The sequence below is a fragment of the Haplochromis burtoni genome, unplaced genomic scaffold (assembly GCF_018398535.1).
Source record: "Haplochromis burtoni strain Fernald_Lab_line unplaced genomic scaffold, NCSU_Asbu1 Contig_51, whole genome shotgun sequence".
NCBI classification, from domain to species: Eukaryota; Metazoa; Chordata; class Actinopteri; order Cichliformes; family Cichlidae; genus Haplochromis; species Haplochromis burtoni.
The window spans coordinates 511,231-525,840 of NW_024582412.1; the positions used below are offsets into that span (position 1 = coordinate 511,231).

At 40.1% G+C, this 14,610-nt stretch overlaps 1 protein-coding gene across 1 annotated transcript in view; it reads right to left on the reverse strand.

Annotated features, from left to right (window-relative positions):
* cacna1bb (calcium channel, voltage-dependent, N type, alpha 1B subunit, b) overlaps positions 1-14,610 on the reverse strand; it is a gene marked incomplete in the record, with an annotated part of 232,306 nt that overhangs the window by 79,200 nt on the left and 138,496 nt on the right. The window contains 5 exon segments of the mRNA XM_042220572.1: positions 4,967-5,098; positions 7,275-7,387; positions 7,493-7,605; positions 7,697-7,918; positions 10,475-10,564. Coding sequence (XP_042076506.1) covers positions 4,967-5,098; positions 7,275-7,387; positions 7,493-7,605; positions 7,697-7,918; positions 10,475-10,564 — 670 coding nt within the window.

Below are 14,610 nucleotides of genomic sequence, written 5' to 3' on the forward strand. Positions count from 1 at the left end.
GGTGGATGAGGGAAAGGGGAGGCAGGAGGAGGAGAGACCCGACACAAATGCTTCAGGAGCTGTCAGCACCCTGGAAATACACGGACACATCCGTAGACTCGAGACAGAATTCACAATGCGTTTTCGGGACTTTCAGGTGTATGGACCAATGTTTTATTTTCTGATCAAACCAGAAAGCTTTAATGAGCAGCTGTATTTGTCTCGCATTAACTGGCTGAGTTAATGCCAGTTAATGCGACATCGAAATGCAGCTGATTGAACTGAAAACCTCGACTCTGTGGGGGTCAAAGTTTACAGAACTACGAATGCAGCTGGAATCCACAGCTGTGCGTGTTCATGGAGCTTTCATTTTCACCTGCTGGACATCACTACCTGACAAGTTTAACTGTCTTCAGAACATTGCAGAGGCCTTATTGACAGTATTTGGCTCTACATATCTGTGTGAGCAGGTTTTCTCTCACATGAGTGTCCTCAGGTCTGAATGCTGGACACTTGGAGACCTGTGTCTCTGAGTGGGAGACCAGAGATCACATTAACATGTGTGTCTCTGTATTAACAAACATGCCATATTGGTTCAGTTTATTTTTCTTATCATTGTTGTGAGGAGACCATAAATAGCATTTGCATTTTCTGTTGTATAGTACATTTACTGTTATGGAGTTCTTGTTATGGATAAAAAGTCTTTTTTTGTTTCAAAATAGCTGATAACTATTCGCTGATAGCTGCCAACATCTGCGAACAAATATAATTCTATAAAGTTGTTCTGCATAGTGTGTAACTGTTAATATAGAGTGTTATTAAATTTATTGCCAATGCAATCATATGGCACACTGACCTCTGAGGAAATTTTAGATGGCGCTCATGATCAAAAAGGTTGCCTACCCCTGCTTTAGATCACTGCCATCTTGTGACCACGGTTGTCTATTGTTGCTCAAAGCTCTGTTTCTTTTGTACTCATAGGAAATTGTAGCTGTCACTGTTTAACATCTCTTTTTTTGTGATTTGCGCATGCACGTTGTGGATAAACTGTGAATCTTTCACAGTAAACTGATGGGGAATAGCACGCGAGGCGAGGCAAGCTACCGCTGGAACTGTTTTCACTGCTCTGAGGACCACAGCTAGCATTAGCTAGTAAAGATGTTTCAATGATGTGGCACCATAACACATGAATTTCCTCTTGCTAACCGCCATGGTCAATGTGCGACTTCCTTCAACAAGCAAGTTGAGCAGGTGCAGGCTCAGCAAGCACTTTTAGATTAGCATCTACACAATATGCTAACGCTGAAGTGTCATAAGACTTGACAAACAATTCATTTGTGTTGGTAACATTTATTTTAAAAATGCATTTCAGATCACAGTCAGACGGATTTTTTCTGTGGAACCTCAGCCTTGATTTTTCTTTGTTCACTCTGGTTTTTGAAGAAGTTCTGAAACACTGTAGAAAATGATGGGATGAATTTTAATTTGTATTACATCTTTGCAGCATAATAAATTCCTGGATGGACTGACTGACCACGAGTGATTATTTTCATTGCAGATTAATCTTTTAAATTTTTTGATGAAATGCCAAGTCTTTTAAAATGTTCCAAAAACTCATTAACTGGAATGTCAAACAGGTTGGGAGTAAACAATTGTCCTTTGATGTTTTCTGTTTCTGATCTGTTTTGAAAGGATGTACAATTACCAATCCTGGACACTTAAAAGGGTCTGAGCAGAAAATGTAAAAATGCCATCTCTCCTGTGCCCACAAAAAGTCAGAGTTAATCAACAAAAGAAGGTCTGTACCTCTAAAACTGAAAGCTACAAAGCAGCCAACAGAAAACCAAAAATTATTGCATTATAATAAATCCTGCACTTTTGAGCTTATCACTTTTGCAAAACAGTCAACGATGTCCTGTGAGTCTCAGCAGGAGGATGAACACAGTCCTCTACCTCAAGCTGTTTATCTTTCAGTTCTCAGAATTTTTACCGTTCTGAGAGCAAGTACATAATCTCTGAGCCAAAAATAAAGCCTGGGTATAACAAAGCACTTCTGCTGCCTTTTAAAAGGCCATTCAGTCTTCTACTTAGGTTTGAAAAAGAAAGAAAGAAAGAAAAAAAAAAAAGGTTTGAAAACTTTTTATTTAAAACGAAGCTCTGTCTGAGGAACTGTTGCGGTTTCTTTAGATTTTACCTGACCCGACTGAACCACTTCTATGTTTAGACTCATGAACACAAAAAAATATTTAAAATCCTGGGCACATTTTTAAAGGTAAAAATGTTCGAATAAGGGAATTAACAATAGCATGGTTGTTATGGTGGGCAGAGAACACTGTGCTCAGCCTGGTGTGCTCAGCTGGCTACAAGCACCATGTGGATGTCAGACTCATCTCACACTTGTCCATCACCAGAGACTGATGTGATGTTAATGATGCTGCAGACTGATGTAAGGCTTGATGCCATGGCAACAGCCTCCTGCTTCAAAGAAATTCAGTTGTGGTTTTTATGAAGGCCGTCTGTGCATTTCAGTTGAGTGTATTTATGACCTGCCAGAGCGGAGAAAAATACAATGGAGAAGAGATTCTTAAACCATCTGAGGTCAATGCTTTAAATAAAAGCGTATTTATAACATTTATAACATCATGCAGGACTCATCACTCTGACAACCTGACATAGAATCCAACCTATTAAACACTACAGCTTATAAACTCATCTATTTGTTTTAATTTTTGTTTAAGTTAGGTATGCCTGACCAGGAGGAACATAAATCCATCCATGTTTTTTAACTGCTTTGCAAACCAGTGTTTTCGTGGTGACTGAAATCACCCCAGCTGACTTTGCTAAAAGGCAGGGACATCAGAGAGACAAACAGCTCATCCACGCTCGAATTTACAACAATCAGTCTTTGAGAACATACTAACTCCAAATAAAAAGGTCACTCAGCACATTAGGCTTTTCCTTTTTCTTGTGAGGCAACAGTACTAACCATTGACACTGATAAATACATCTAGAAGCCTGTTTTTGATGAAAAACTTGTTGTTGTTGTTTTTTCACATAATGTGCCACTACTTGGTTAAAATATCATTTTAAATGTGTTTTGGTTGTTCAGTTTAAACTTTCTTGGAGGAAGAACATTGCAAAGCAAATAAGTGCAGTTTTTCCAAATTAAAAAGAATGGTTAAGAACTACTCCACTACTTAATATTAAATACTTCCATGTGTTGCTTATTGTTTTTCAAATGGTGGACACACAGAAATACCAGCACCTTTTTTTGTCTCACAAATGACATCACTGTGTGTAATTTTTTTCTGATTGTTTTTCACTACTACTCTTTGAATCCGTGTCTGCAATCAAATATAATCCCTGCCTCAGCTACCCTGGTTTTCCAGTCTGTGCTTATTCCCACTTGGGAAGCACGGTGCTTCCTTGTGCTTTGGACTAACTTCACTGAGATTAATTGTTCTACTTGATTGTTTTTTTTCCTGCCAGCCTCCTGCTAGCCAGCTGACCCCTCTCTGTGTTGTGTTTGCATGTTCTCCCCATGCTTCCATGGGTTCTCTCTCCGGGTGGTCTGGCATTCTCCCACAGTGCAACACGTGCACGATAGGCTCCAGGTCCCTGCTACCATTAATTGAATAAGCAGGTAAACATGGATGGATGGTTGTATGGTTGGTTGATTAAACATTCTAGACTTTAAAATGTGAAAATTTTTATTCTTTATATTATATAAATTCTTTAGAGTTTAATGGCTAGATATAACATGGCTTCCATGTACAATGTCAGTTTCTGGATCATAGGGTATTCCAAACTAGGTAGGATATTATTAATCCCAAGTTTGGCATTCTCAAAAAAGTGGAGAAAAGACACTCTTTTGAGCAACATAGAGACAAGATGGAGATGGAGAGACAGCAACCAGACGCAACTGACTACACAGAAGAGATGCTGGGGAGTGCACACACAGGCTAAAACAAGTGACTAGACACAGGAGCTGGGGATAAAACAGACATGGAGACACGACAGAGTGGAGGGACAGAACAAAGCCCAGACGGGGACATGACTGAGCTGAGAGAGCAGGAGACAGAGACAAGACCGGTGAAACGGGAAAATAAACATGGAGATAAGGCTGGAGACTACAAAAACCAACACAGGAAGCTAGACACAAGAGAACGAGAGAAACACTGAGGTTAGGAATTAGTCTCACTAAACACTTAAAGCATGAGGTAAATGAAACCAAGAATCTACTCAGAATATTCAAACACTATAATGTCCAAAAACTACAACGCAGGGCCATGACATATAGAGATTTACACTTGGTGAAACCTCGGGAGCTGCAATGATCCACGCTTGTGATGGCTCACATGATCAATAGGGGATCAATGACCCTCAGGAATACCTCCAAAGGGCCCCCTACATTGGGTTAAATACCTGGGTCACACAGTTGTTATAGAAGTGAGGAAGCCTTTTGGACGAGATGTGAAATATCTTCACAAGCCAAGAGACATCCAGTTACCTTCTTTTTAAGCACTCAACAGGATTTAATAATAATTTTAGTACTGTAGATTTAAAAAGGCAAACTATCTGACCAGAGCAGTATTTGTGTGATGTGAGATGATATGTGAGGAGAGAGAAAGTAAAATGTTTGTGTGTGAGTTGAGTCAGACGGGGCCGGATGCCAGGCCTTTGATTAACTGCAGCCAGCCCAGAATCATGAGGTGTTCCCGTTGTTAGAAGACATGGAGCTCCTGCTGAGAGTGATATCAAAGGGCTGCAGTCACTACTGCTGATCTGCCAGCTACCTGCTGTGTCAACATGTCTGTCACCACTGCCACGCTGGGCCAGGGATCATACACAAGAAGGGTCAGGTGGGGAAATGAGTAGAGAAGTAGAAGAGGAGAGGATTTGTGTTTGTGTTGGTGCTCGTGTGATGAATTATAAATGGTTGGGAAGAGGAGGAAAAAGAGCAGATGAGGTTGGACAAATCACTTACTGTCCTCCGAAGAGCTGCATCCCCAGCAAGGCAAAGACCACAATGAAGAGGAACAGGAGGAAGAGCAAGCTGATGATGGACTTCATTGAGTTCAGGAGGGAAACAACAAGGTTCCTTAAAGAGTTCCAGTATCTGACATGAAAGAGCAAACAAAAAGAGGGGCACAAAGAAATTATTGTTGTACATACTGGAGCACACACACAAAAAACAAACAAACAAACAAACAAACGGGAAGACTCAGACAGAAATAATATGACAAATCTTGCAAATACACATATCAGAACAACCAAAGCAGAGGAGGGCAGAGTGGAACAAATAGCAACAAGAAGTGTAGGTGGCATAAAACAAATCAGTGTGTCAGGGTGTACAGCTGCCAGTCTCACTGAATGACAAGATTAAGGCCAATCTAATGGCATGAAAGGTATAAACTATGACATGATTGTCAGTACAGGGAGCAAGGCAGAAAAGAATAGAAGAACACAGCTTCAATATTTAGGACCTTCTGGTAAGAAACTGTTTTATAGATGTATTGGTAAGTTTATTATCAGGTCTAGTCAAGTGCAGTCCAAGTGTTACGTTGCAGGTGTGTATTAGCACAATGCCACAATATTAGCAGGAGTGGACAACCCAATAAATTAACCCCAAGTGTTTGGATGCCTGGGTCGTTGACCCAGGGTTTTTGAGTTTATTATATTATTTATAATTTCTAGTCTTTGGTTTCTTTGAGTTCTGTCTTATGGTTTATGTCTCTGTCTTCTCTAGTTGCTCTGTCTCCCCTGTCAGCTGTATCCCCTTGTGTAGTTCGCGTCTCTGTGTATCCTTAGTTGCTATATCCCCGTGTCCAGTCAGTGTCTGTGTCTGCCCTGGTCCCACGTCTCTGTTCCCTCTGTTGCAGTGCGTGCGTGTGAGTCTGTGTCTTTAGTTCAGTCTGTGTCATGTTTCCTGTTTTATTTTGAAGGTCCTTGTCTGAGGTTAATGTATCTGGTTTCGCTTCCCCTTGTCTCGTTAGGCCTGATTTGCCCCAGCTGTGTTTCCCTCCTGTTACCCATTCCCTGATTGCTCCCTCTGTGTATTTAAGCCCTGTGTTTCTCTGTGTCGCGATCTACCGTTTATTTTGCTGTGTGTTTGTCTGCTTGCCTGCTTGCCTGAGTTTATGTTTAAAGTCTCAGTTCTGGTATCTTTTTAGTTCAGCATTAAAGCTGTTTTTTGAGTTTACTTTGTGCCTCCAAGTGTCTGCACTTTTGGGTCCACGATTCCTGTCTGCACACAGCCTACACCTAACACCAAGGTCAGACTGTGTGATGCCCAAACCGAAGAGCTCATACAACAGGACAGTTATGTCAAGCACAACAATAAATATACAACAGAATGTCTGAAAAAGAAATACTGTGGGAAGACCTTAAGAGTGCAATTAGAACCATATAAATGAATGCAATACAATTTTCAGCTAGATTCAGGTTTTGCTCAGTAAAGTAGTGCTTTCAGTTTTATGATTCATTGAAAGCTTTTCCTGTATTGCTTCCTGAAGACACATTTTAAGTGTTCAGATTAAAAGTCAAGGCAAAGAGATAAAAAGCAGACTCCTTAAGATTTCTCACTCTAACGTTATGTATATTTCACAGTTATGCACTGTATACTGTTTTTGTGTTCCACTTTGTCTGATTTATGACACCAAGAAGGAGACATTTTTCATCTAAACTGCAGCACACAATGAACACAATAATATTGGTGGGGCTGCAAAGTGCAAACAAAGAAAACATTTCTGCATTGAAGGCATGTTGTCAGGGATCTGTGTGCAGGCAGGCGGAGACTCGTCGAGACAAAATAGCAACTCAAAAACCACAGCTTTATTACCAGCAAATAACAAACACATAAACTGAACAATGAAAGCTGAGACCGGAAACACAAAGGCGAATCTGAGGGTACGACACGACGCTGAACACTGGAGGACACACACTATATATACACACATGAGGGAACGAGGAACAGGTGGGGACACAGCTGGGAGAAATTAGACCTAACGAGACAGAGAAAGCAAAACTAGAAACACTGATATAAGACATAAACCTTCAAAATAAAACAGGAAACACGAGGGCACAAGGACAAAACCTAAGAACTAAACCCTTAACCAGAATAAACTGAAACATAGATTTATAATAATGATCAACAAAGCAAAACAAGCGAATCAGAATATAACCCATAATACAAAATCATACCAAAACATAAGAACTCAAAATGCTGGGTCAAAATCACCCAGAACCGTGACAAATGTATGGTTATACCTTGTAGTTTCACACAGTGAACTCACTTGGTGACTTTGAAAATCCTAAGCAGTCTCAGAGCTCTCAGCACACTGATACCAAACGATGCTCCTGGTTTAATCATGTCCCAGATCACCTCAAAAATGCTGCCAACAATCACCTGAAGACAAAAGGAGAAGGTAAAGTTATTACCTGATGTGTGTGGCTCTGCTTTTAGGACACCAGTCATCACCAAACAGAAGCTTGGATTACAGCCTACACTTACCCCAAAATCAAAGCAGTTAAAGGAGGAGTGGAAATAATTCCTTACTCCGAGGCCGTACATCTTCAAAGTCATCTCAGTCAGAAACAAACCCAGAAACACAAACTCTGCAGTGTCTGATGGACAGAGCAACAAAACAGAGAGCGTGTAGTCATACAGGCGGTGAATAAGTGAGTATGTAGGAGTGCATTTTATTCTGACACTTACAGAGGGCTCTTGTAAGCCACTCGGGTTGGTCATAGTGGACTATGGCCACGCAGAGTGTGTTGAGGCCAACCACACACAGGACGATCCAGTAGAAACTCTGAGCCTTCACCATGCGGCGGATGAAGAAGCGGGTCCTCTTCTCTTTACGCCGGAAGTAAGATGAGCTGTCCATCTTACCGCTGCTTTTCACACTGGCCCGACCAAACGGAGAGCCAGGAGGAGCTGAAAACGATGACCAAGAGGTGAGAAAGGAAATGTGTGAGTGTGCAGCGTCTAATTATTTCTCAGATTCACAGTTTTCACAATGAATCACTGTTCGTTTCCTTTGCTTTTTTCCCCTGGTGATCTCAAAATTTTATTGTAAGGTAAATCTGTATAGAAACACTTAGGCCAGCTGTAGTTTTACAGGAACTGTGTGATGGATATGGGTATGTGTTTGGCACACTGGTTTCCTGCCTTTCATTCATAAAAGACTCACATTCTGTGACTCATATAAACTAAGCTGGTGTGGTTTGGTTTATAATTTTTTTTACAGTAATGTTTTCTAATAAGAGCTTGCATGCATCACATCCTGCCCTTTCAGCTGTGGTGTAATTAAATATTCAGGCTTCTGTGTATTGGGATTTTTTGCTTCGAAGAAATAAACATTTTACTTCTGTTGGGTTAAGAAAGCTGCACTCAGAATTTCAACCAAAACAAACACAACAGACTTTATGAACCCAGTGTCAAAGGCACTGTTAATTCTCTGTAAATAACCTCTCTCCTCTACACATGAGCAGCTCATGCAGGTTAGACAGAGCAGTAGGAAGGCTTTGATGCAACTGTAGTTTTTTTTTCTTTCAAATTTTAGGTCTGTACTCATGGAATACAAAACAGAGTAAAAGTGTGTGTGTATATCTATCTCTCTCTCTATATATATATGTATATATATATGTGTGTGTGTGTGTGTGTGTATTTATTTATTTATTTGCTCCAGTCAGGTCACTAAAGTACTCCACTGCTTCTCCTTTACCACAATGTACCCACTGAGACCCATAAATACAGATAAGGTAGCATCCTAATTTTATGCCCCTAAAGCGAGTGTCACTGGTCTCAGGGTGTTTGAGATTCAGATCACTTTATTTGTACCTACAGAGAGATATTCTGCACAGCATGTCTGGATTGTTTACCACAGGCTTGAATGTTGTACGTAGAATCTGCTGGAGCTACTCTTCCAGTTTTCCAGTTTGGGGTTTACATAATGCTACTAATATCCCCTAATGCTCCTATTATCGCAGGAACCACTTTGGATTTCACTTTCCACGTCTGCTGCATCTTCACCTCCTGGTACTGCTCAGTTTTCTCATGCATAGTTGTAAGGCCGTTCTTTCTAACAACAAATAAGGGGTTAAAATTGCAGTTGAAACATCCGCCTAGAAAAAATCTCCCAGACTTAAACCGCCGATATTACGCATAAGCCCTCCTCTGAATACGAGTCTGATACATCTATCTTCACAAGGAAGAAACTGAAAGTCACTAGGAAAAAGGTGCAAGTATTGAAGGAAAACTGAGTCAGCTGTAACTGTCTGGTGCACAGGGACACTCGACACTAGACTGAGACTTTTTGCACATGACACCAATAGAAAGGACAAAACTGATTCAGTGAATGCACAATAAAATAATATTTCTGTGGTTTGGTCAATGTAGAAATAGAACAGTTTTAGAACAACATGGGGTAGGGCTCTCAGTTCTGTTCGTATTTATCTTGTTTTAATTTGAAATAATGTTCTATTTTCATGCTATAGACATTTTTTAAGACTGCTGGTTTTATATTATCCTAATCTTCAGTGTGTGTTTTTAAGTTTTTAGTTACTGGTATTAATAAGTTACTGGTAAGTTGCTGCTATTTTGGGGGCAACTATTGAGCTAAGCTCACAAAAAGTTTCTTTTAACTGTTATACTAGGTAGAAAAATGTGCTCTAAACAGATTTAACACACTTTTAAATCTGCTCCCAAGCAATAAACTTGTTCATGGCCAAGATTGTAAACTGATTAAAATTTTTTTTTAAAAATCTCCCCATGGGACATAAATCAAACCATTAAATCACCTAAACACTCCTTGAAATTTACCTGCAGCTGCTCATTAAAACTGTGCACCTACTACTTCTGTGCTGCACAGCAGAACTGCAGGCATTATGAGTGAAACCAGTGAGATGAGACATGGAATATATATGACATCTATTCCCTCAGCAATGTTTTTTCTAAAGAAACAAACAAACAAAAAAAACAGTCATTGGATCAGATAATGGGGGAAAAAAAGAAGGCAGCTAAATTGTTTCATTTACCCTGCTAATGCCTGTTTCCAACCCACAGACAAGCAATTACACGTTGGCTTTGTTGGGAAGCATGAAGTCCCTTAATATTAAAAAGTATAATTTGAATATGCTGCAGGTGATTCTCCTGCTATTTCAACAGTCTAATTAGAAAAGTTAATTATGCTCCTTTGCCCTCAAGGTGATCCACAGCCAGGAGAAACTTTAGACATTCGGTCTCTGAATCCAAGAGCTGCTAGAATAATATACATTATTAAGATCTTTGGCCTCGTGTTTAAATGTTGCAGAGACATGGCATCCTGATCTGATAAAGGGAGGCGACAGAGTCAGAGAACGTGTTCACTGTAGAAGATGAGCCTTTATGGGGGGTTTATTGTAAAGGTCGTGTTTGTGAATAGACAGCATGTAAAGGTCAGAGGTATCCTGCTGGTGGACGTGGGTAAAAAAAAAAAAAAAAAAGATTTACCAACAGAGGAGATGTCTGCGAAAGGATCCTCCCCCTCCTCAGCGCTGATCAGGTCATTTTTACCCTTCTTCACTTTGCCTCGCTTCAGGACTGTAAAGAGAACAGCGCGGATGTAAAAGGATAATAATGTATATGAGGATACAGTAGGACCTGTTCTGCTTCATCTGCATTATTTAATGCAGATCTGTGAAAGTGAAGTTAATTATGCCAAGAAATGCTAGCATTTTCTTTCTCCAATGGAACAACTGTGTGCGTGTGGTGAAGATGGGTGAGCTAATTGGGAGCTATGAATAGCAGGCATCAATCACGTTTTTCATTTGGAGATTTTCTGCCTTGCTGCTTGAAGTCGGCCTTGGAATGAAAAACCGCCAGCATGACATGAATGTGAGGGTCATGTGACCACTTCAGTGCCGTTGGAGTGGTGGGCTCGTTCATTAAATCCAAACGCCTGTATATCTGCTCGGGAAAGCAGCTGAGAGGCAGGAAGGAGGCTGAGAAAATAAATACGGCTTTGAGATCACTCCAAGTCTAATTCTTCATCATCAAATCTCTTTCTGTAACTGAATCCCAGAAACCTTTGTTCCCTCTTCAGAGAGGGAAAAAAGCAGCTATGAAAATATCAACCTGTAAAAACTCGGTTTTTGAAGAAATGCCTGTACCTGCACTAAGATAACATATGTTTTGGTTGGCGGGTTTGCTTTGTTGTAAGCATTATATAATGATTCATTTATAGGAGCTCAAAAAACAGCCAAACTGATTTGAAAACAAGGAGATATCTGAATAAATGATTAAATTAAAGAAACCCCATATTTGTGAGAAAAGCAACAGATGTTATATTTAAATTTTTTTTTCTTTCAAATTTCTGTTCTTTGAAAGTAATTGAAAGCAGCTGCCGCACATCTTTTATCTATAAATGAAATATCCAGCCTGTAGAGTACGTTATAAAAAGGCTAATTTCCTCAATTTCTTATCATTAAAAGTCTTAGTAAATCATTTCAGAATAAAGAGTTTTATAATCCTTTTTTTCTCCAGACGGGCAGCTATGATTGACACTGTGCTCCGCTAATCATACCTGTCATTCATCTGACGGATGCCAAATACATATTTTCTGCTTCAACAACATCAGAGCGGTTTTTCTAAAGCTGTGCCTCATACGTTTTAATCCTCCATTTATAACTGATTGAGGGAAATAACGCTGCTGACTACTGTCATTTTGCTGGAGTCATTAGCATGCATGTGTATCAAATGTGTGTGTATCAGTTTACCGTCATGTATGTATGTGTGTTGGTTCAATAAGTTTCCTTCAGACTATCGTTGTTAATCCCACTAATTAACCCCTCCCTTCACATCGGGCCTAATGCAATGACATCATGAGGAAGAGAGAGAGACAGAGACAAAGAACAGTGAAGATGAGAGGGCAGAGTGGAAACCATGATTAGCAATCAAATGTCTGGCTAATCATAAATGCTGATATATTTTGCAGTCATGACCAGCAGGCTGCACTGTACTGACAGCATATTTTACAGATGTTCACTAGGACTTCATGTAACACTCCGCGCTATATTTTATATTTTATTTTAATGTTAAATGTAATAAGAGTAATTGTTTGAGTAAAAACCACTAATTAGCACAAATACAGTTAAGATTATAAGTTTACATAGTACACTCACCATAGGCATGAATGTCACAGTAATTTTGGGCTTAAACGATTTATTTTAACTGCTGGGTGCACAGGTTTTAATGTATTTTGGATTTTCTCTAATTCCCATAGAGTTAAAAGTATACATACAGGCTCAAAATACAAAATATGAGTAACTGTATTCTGTTACAGTTACCGTTTAAAAAGGTGGTATTTAGAATACAGTTACTTTGTTGAAATAAATGGATTACACGGCGGTATTTTCCTGTTTCCTGTTGTTGCGGGTCAGGATGTTCTGTTGTTCCAGGCGGCAGTGTTACGGTTGCCATGGCTACAGGGTGATGCTCTCTCTGCGACTGTAGCTGTGTCCCAAAACGTCGGCTGCATCCTCCGGAGGCCGCATTTGAAGGCCGATTACGTCACAGCCAGGCGACAAAGGCTGTCCCAATTCGTCGACTCCTACAAATTCGTCCTTTATTTCCCTGAATTTGAAGGATGGGTCGGGTGTGTCCTTCGTGGCCCACCATATCCCAGAATTCATAGCGCGGCTCAGCCAAATTTCAGCTGCCAACAATGGCGGCCGCTAATAAGTTTTAAAATTAGTCTTATTAATCTTTGTCGGTTGTAAAATAAACTTTTAACATATTTTCAGGCGAGAAAGTAGCTGTGTAAATTACAAATATGTGCTTGGTTTAGCAAGATATTGCATATTTGCAAAAGTGTGCCGATGTTTTCGGAGACGTCTGTTACCCACCAGCTCGATAGCAAGCCGGGGGGTTCAATGGTCACTCCAGCCGGCGAGAGCAGCGGACTCCCGGCTTCATCATTTTCAGACCCCCGCTCTTTCGCTACTCAGGTTAAACATGATATATAAGTCACTCGGATAACTTAAAAATGTAATTGTTTGCCTTTTTTCTCTGTTTTATTTGTTCCGGAGTAAATCGGTTTGGCTGAGATCAAAGTTATTAGATTATTAGATTAAATAAAACTTTATTAATCCATCGGGTGGGTTCCTCCGGGGTTTTCACACAGCTGAATAAACGTTAAACAGAAATGTGAGACGGTCGAGAATTTACGCCAGTGTCCTGTTATATTTTAGATAGCAAGGAGCAGACGGACACCGACACAGCGGTGACGCAAATCTGAAGGCTAGACCGTCCAATTTCACAGCCTCGCACTTCCGGCCTTCTCGGTCTTCGAAGGACCCGGCCCACGTAGACCGCGAAGGCCGGGTCCTCCGAAGGATGCAGCCGACGTTTTGGGACACAGCTTGTATGTTTCCTGGGTGAGAGAGGCCTTTTTGTTGTTGTTGTTGTTGTGCTAAGCTAATAGGCAGAATGCTACAGGCATAGCCCTGAAGAATGTAGCCTCATGGGCAGTGTAGTCCGTGCTGCAGGGAGAATGGACTGCCATACCCGTTATGTGTCTGTGAGCGCGAGGAGGGAGAAAAAAGGAGAGTGGAAAAGTACAAGCTGTCATCGAGCAGAAACGGGAGCTGGAAGCATGTAAATATAATAATAACCACTGCAGCCAAGAAGAGTGCCTGACAAGCCCAGTTGTAAGTAAGCTATTAAGACTCGACTGTACACTGTGTTTGTGTTTTTCTCCGAAACAATAAGTTCCGTTGGAGCAGCCTTTCAACGCCTCTCTCTGTGTCTCGCTAGAAAAGTTGACCCAGACAACAAAGTAAAACTAGTTTTCGGCTACGAGCCCGACACAAACCCACCGTATTAGCCAGAGGTCCCTTTACTACAGTTTGTAGCTGCGGACCTTAGATAATAGTAATAAATCACATTCATGTAGTTGTAAACAGCATATTAAGTAATCCAAAGTATTCAGAATACATTACTCTCATTGAGTAACGTAACGGAATACGTTACAAAATACATTTTGGGGCATGTATTCTGTAATCTGTAATGGAATACATTTTAAAAGTAACCTTCCCAACACTGCAAATGCACACCTCCACTTATATTTGGTTAAATGTCCCTTAGCAAGTTGTACTTCAGTCAGATGTCTCTACCATCAACCAGCTTCTGGTTTAATTCTTGCTGGATATTTGACCACCTCTTTCCTGTTTTTAAGAATATAGTCCTCAAATTTTCAGTATGTTTGAGGTCAAGGCGTTTATGCATTATAGTTATTTGCTGAAGCAATTAATTTGACATTAGCAAAAGAGCAAAGATTAGCAAGCTAAATACATAAATCTGCTAATGGTTTGTCAGTAATATTAACTGATAACAACTGTTATAATAATTCTGATGTGTTATGATGCAAATGTCTCAAAAGCCTGGAAACAGACTAAACATACTGAGGTGACTGACTGGTTAAATTTAAATAAAGAACCTTAAAGATTTTAGATAAATGCTAATTATCTGAGAATTGCACAACAAAATCTGTTTAGCCATAGATTATTTTTGCATGAAAAGTTAAAAATTGCAAGAACAACTACTTTGTGTACTCTGCATGTTCATGGTTTTCAAAGATCCAAATAATC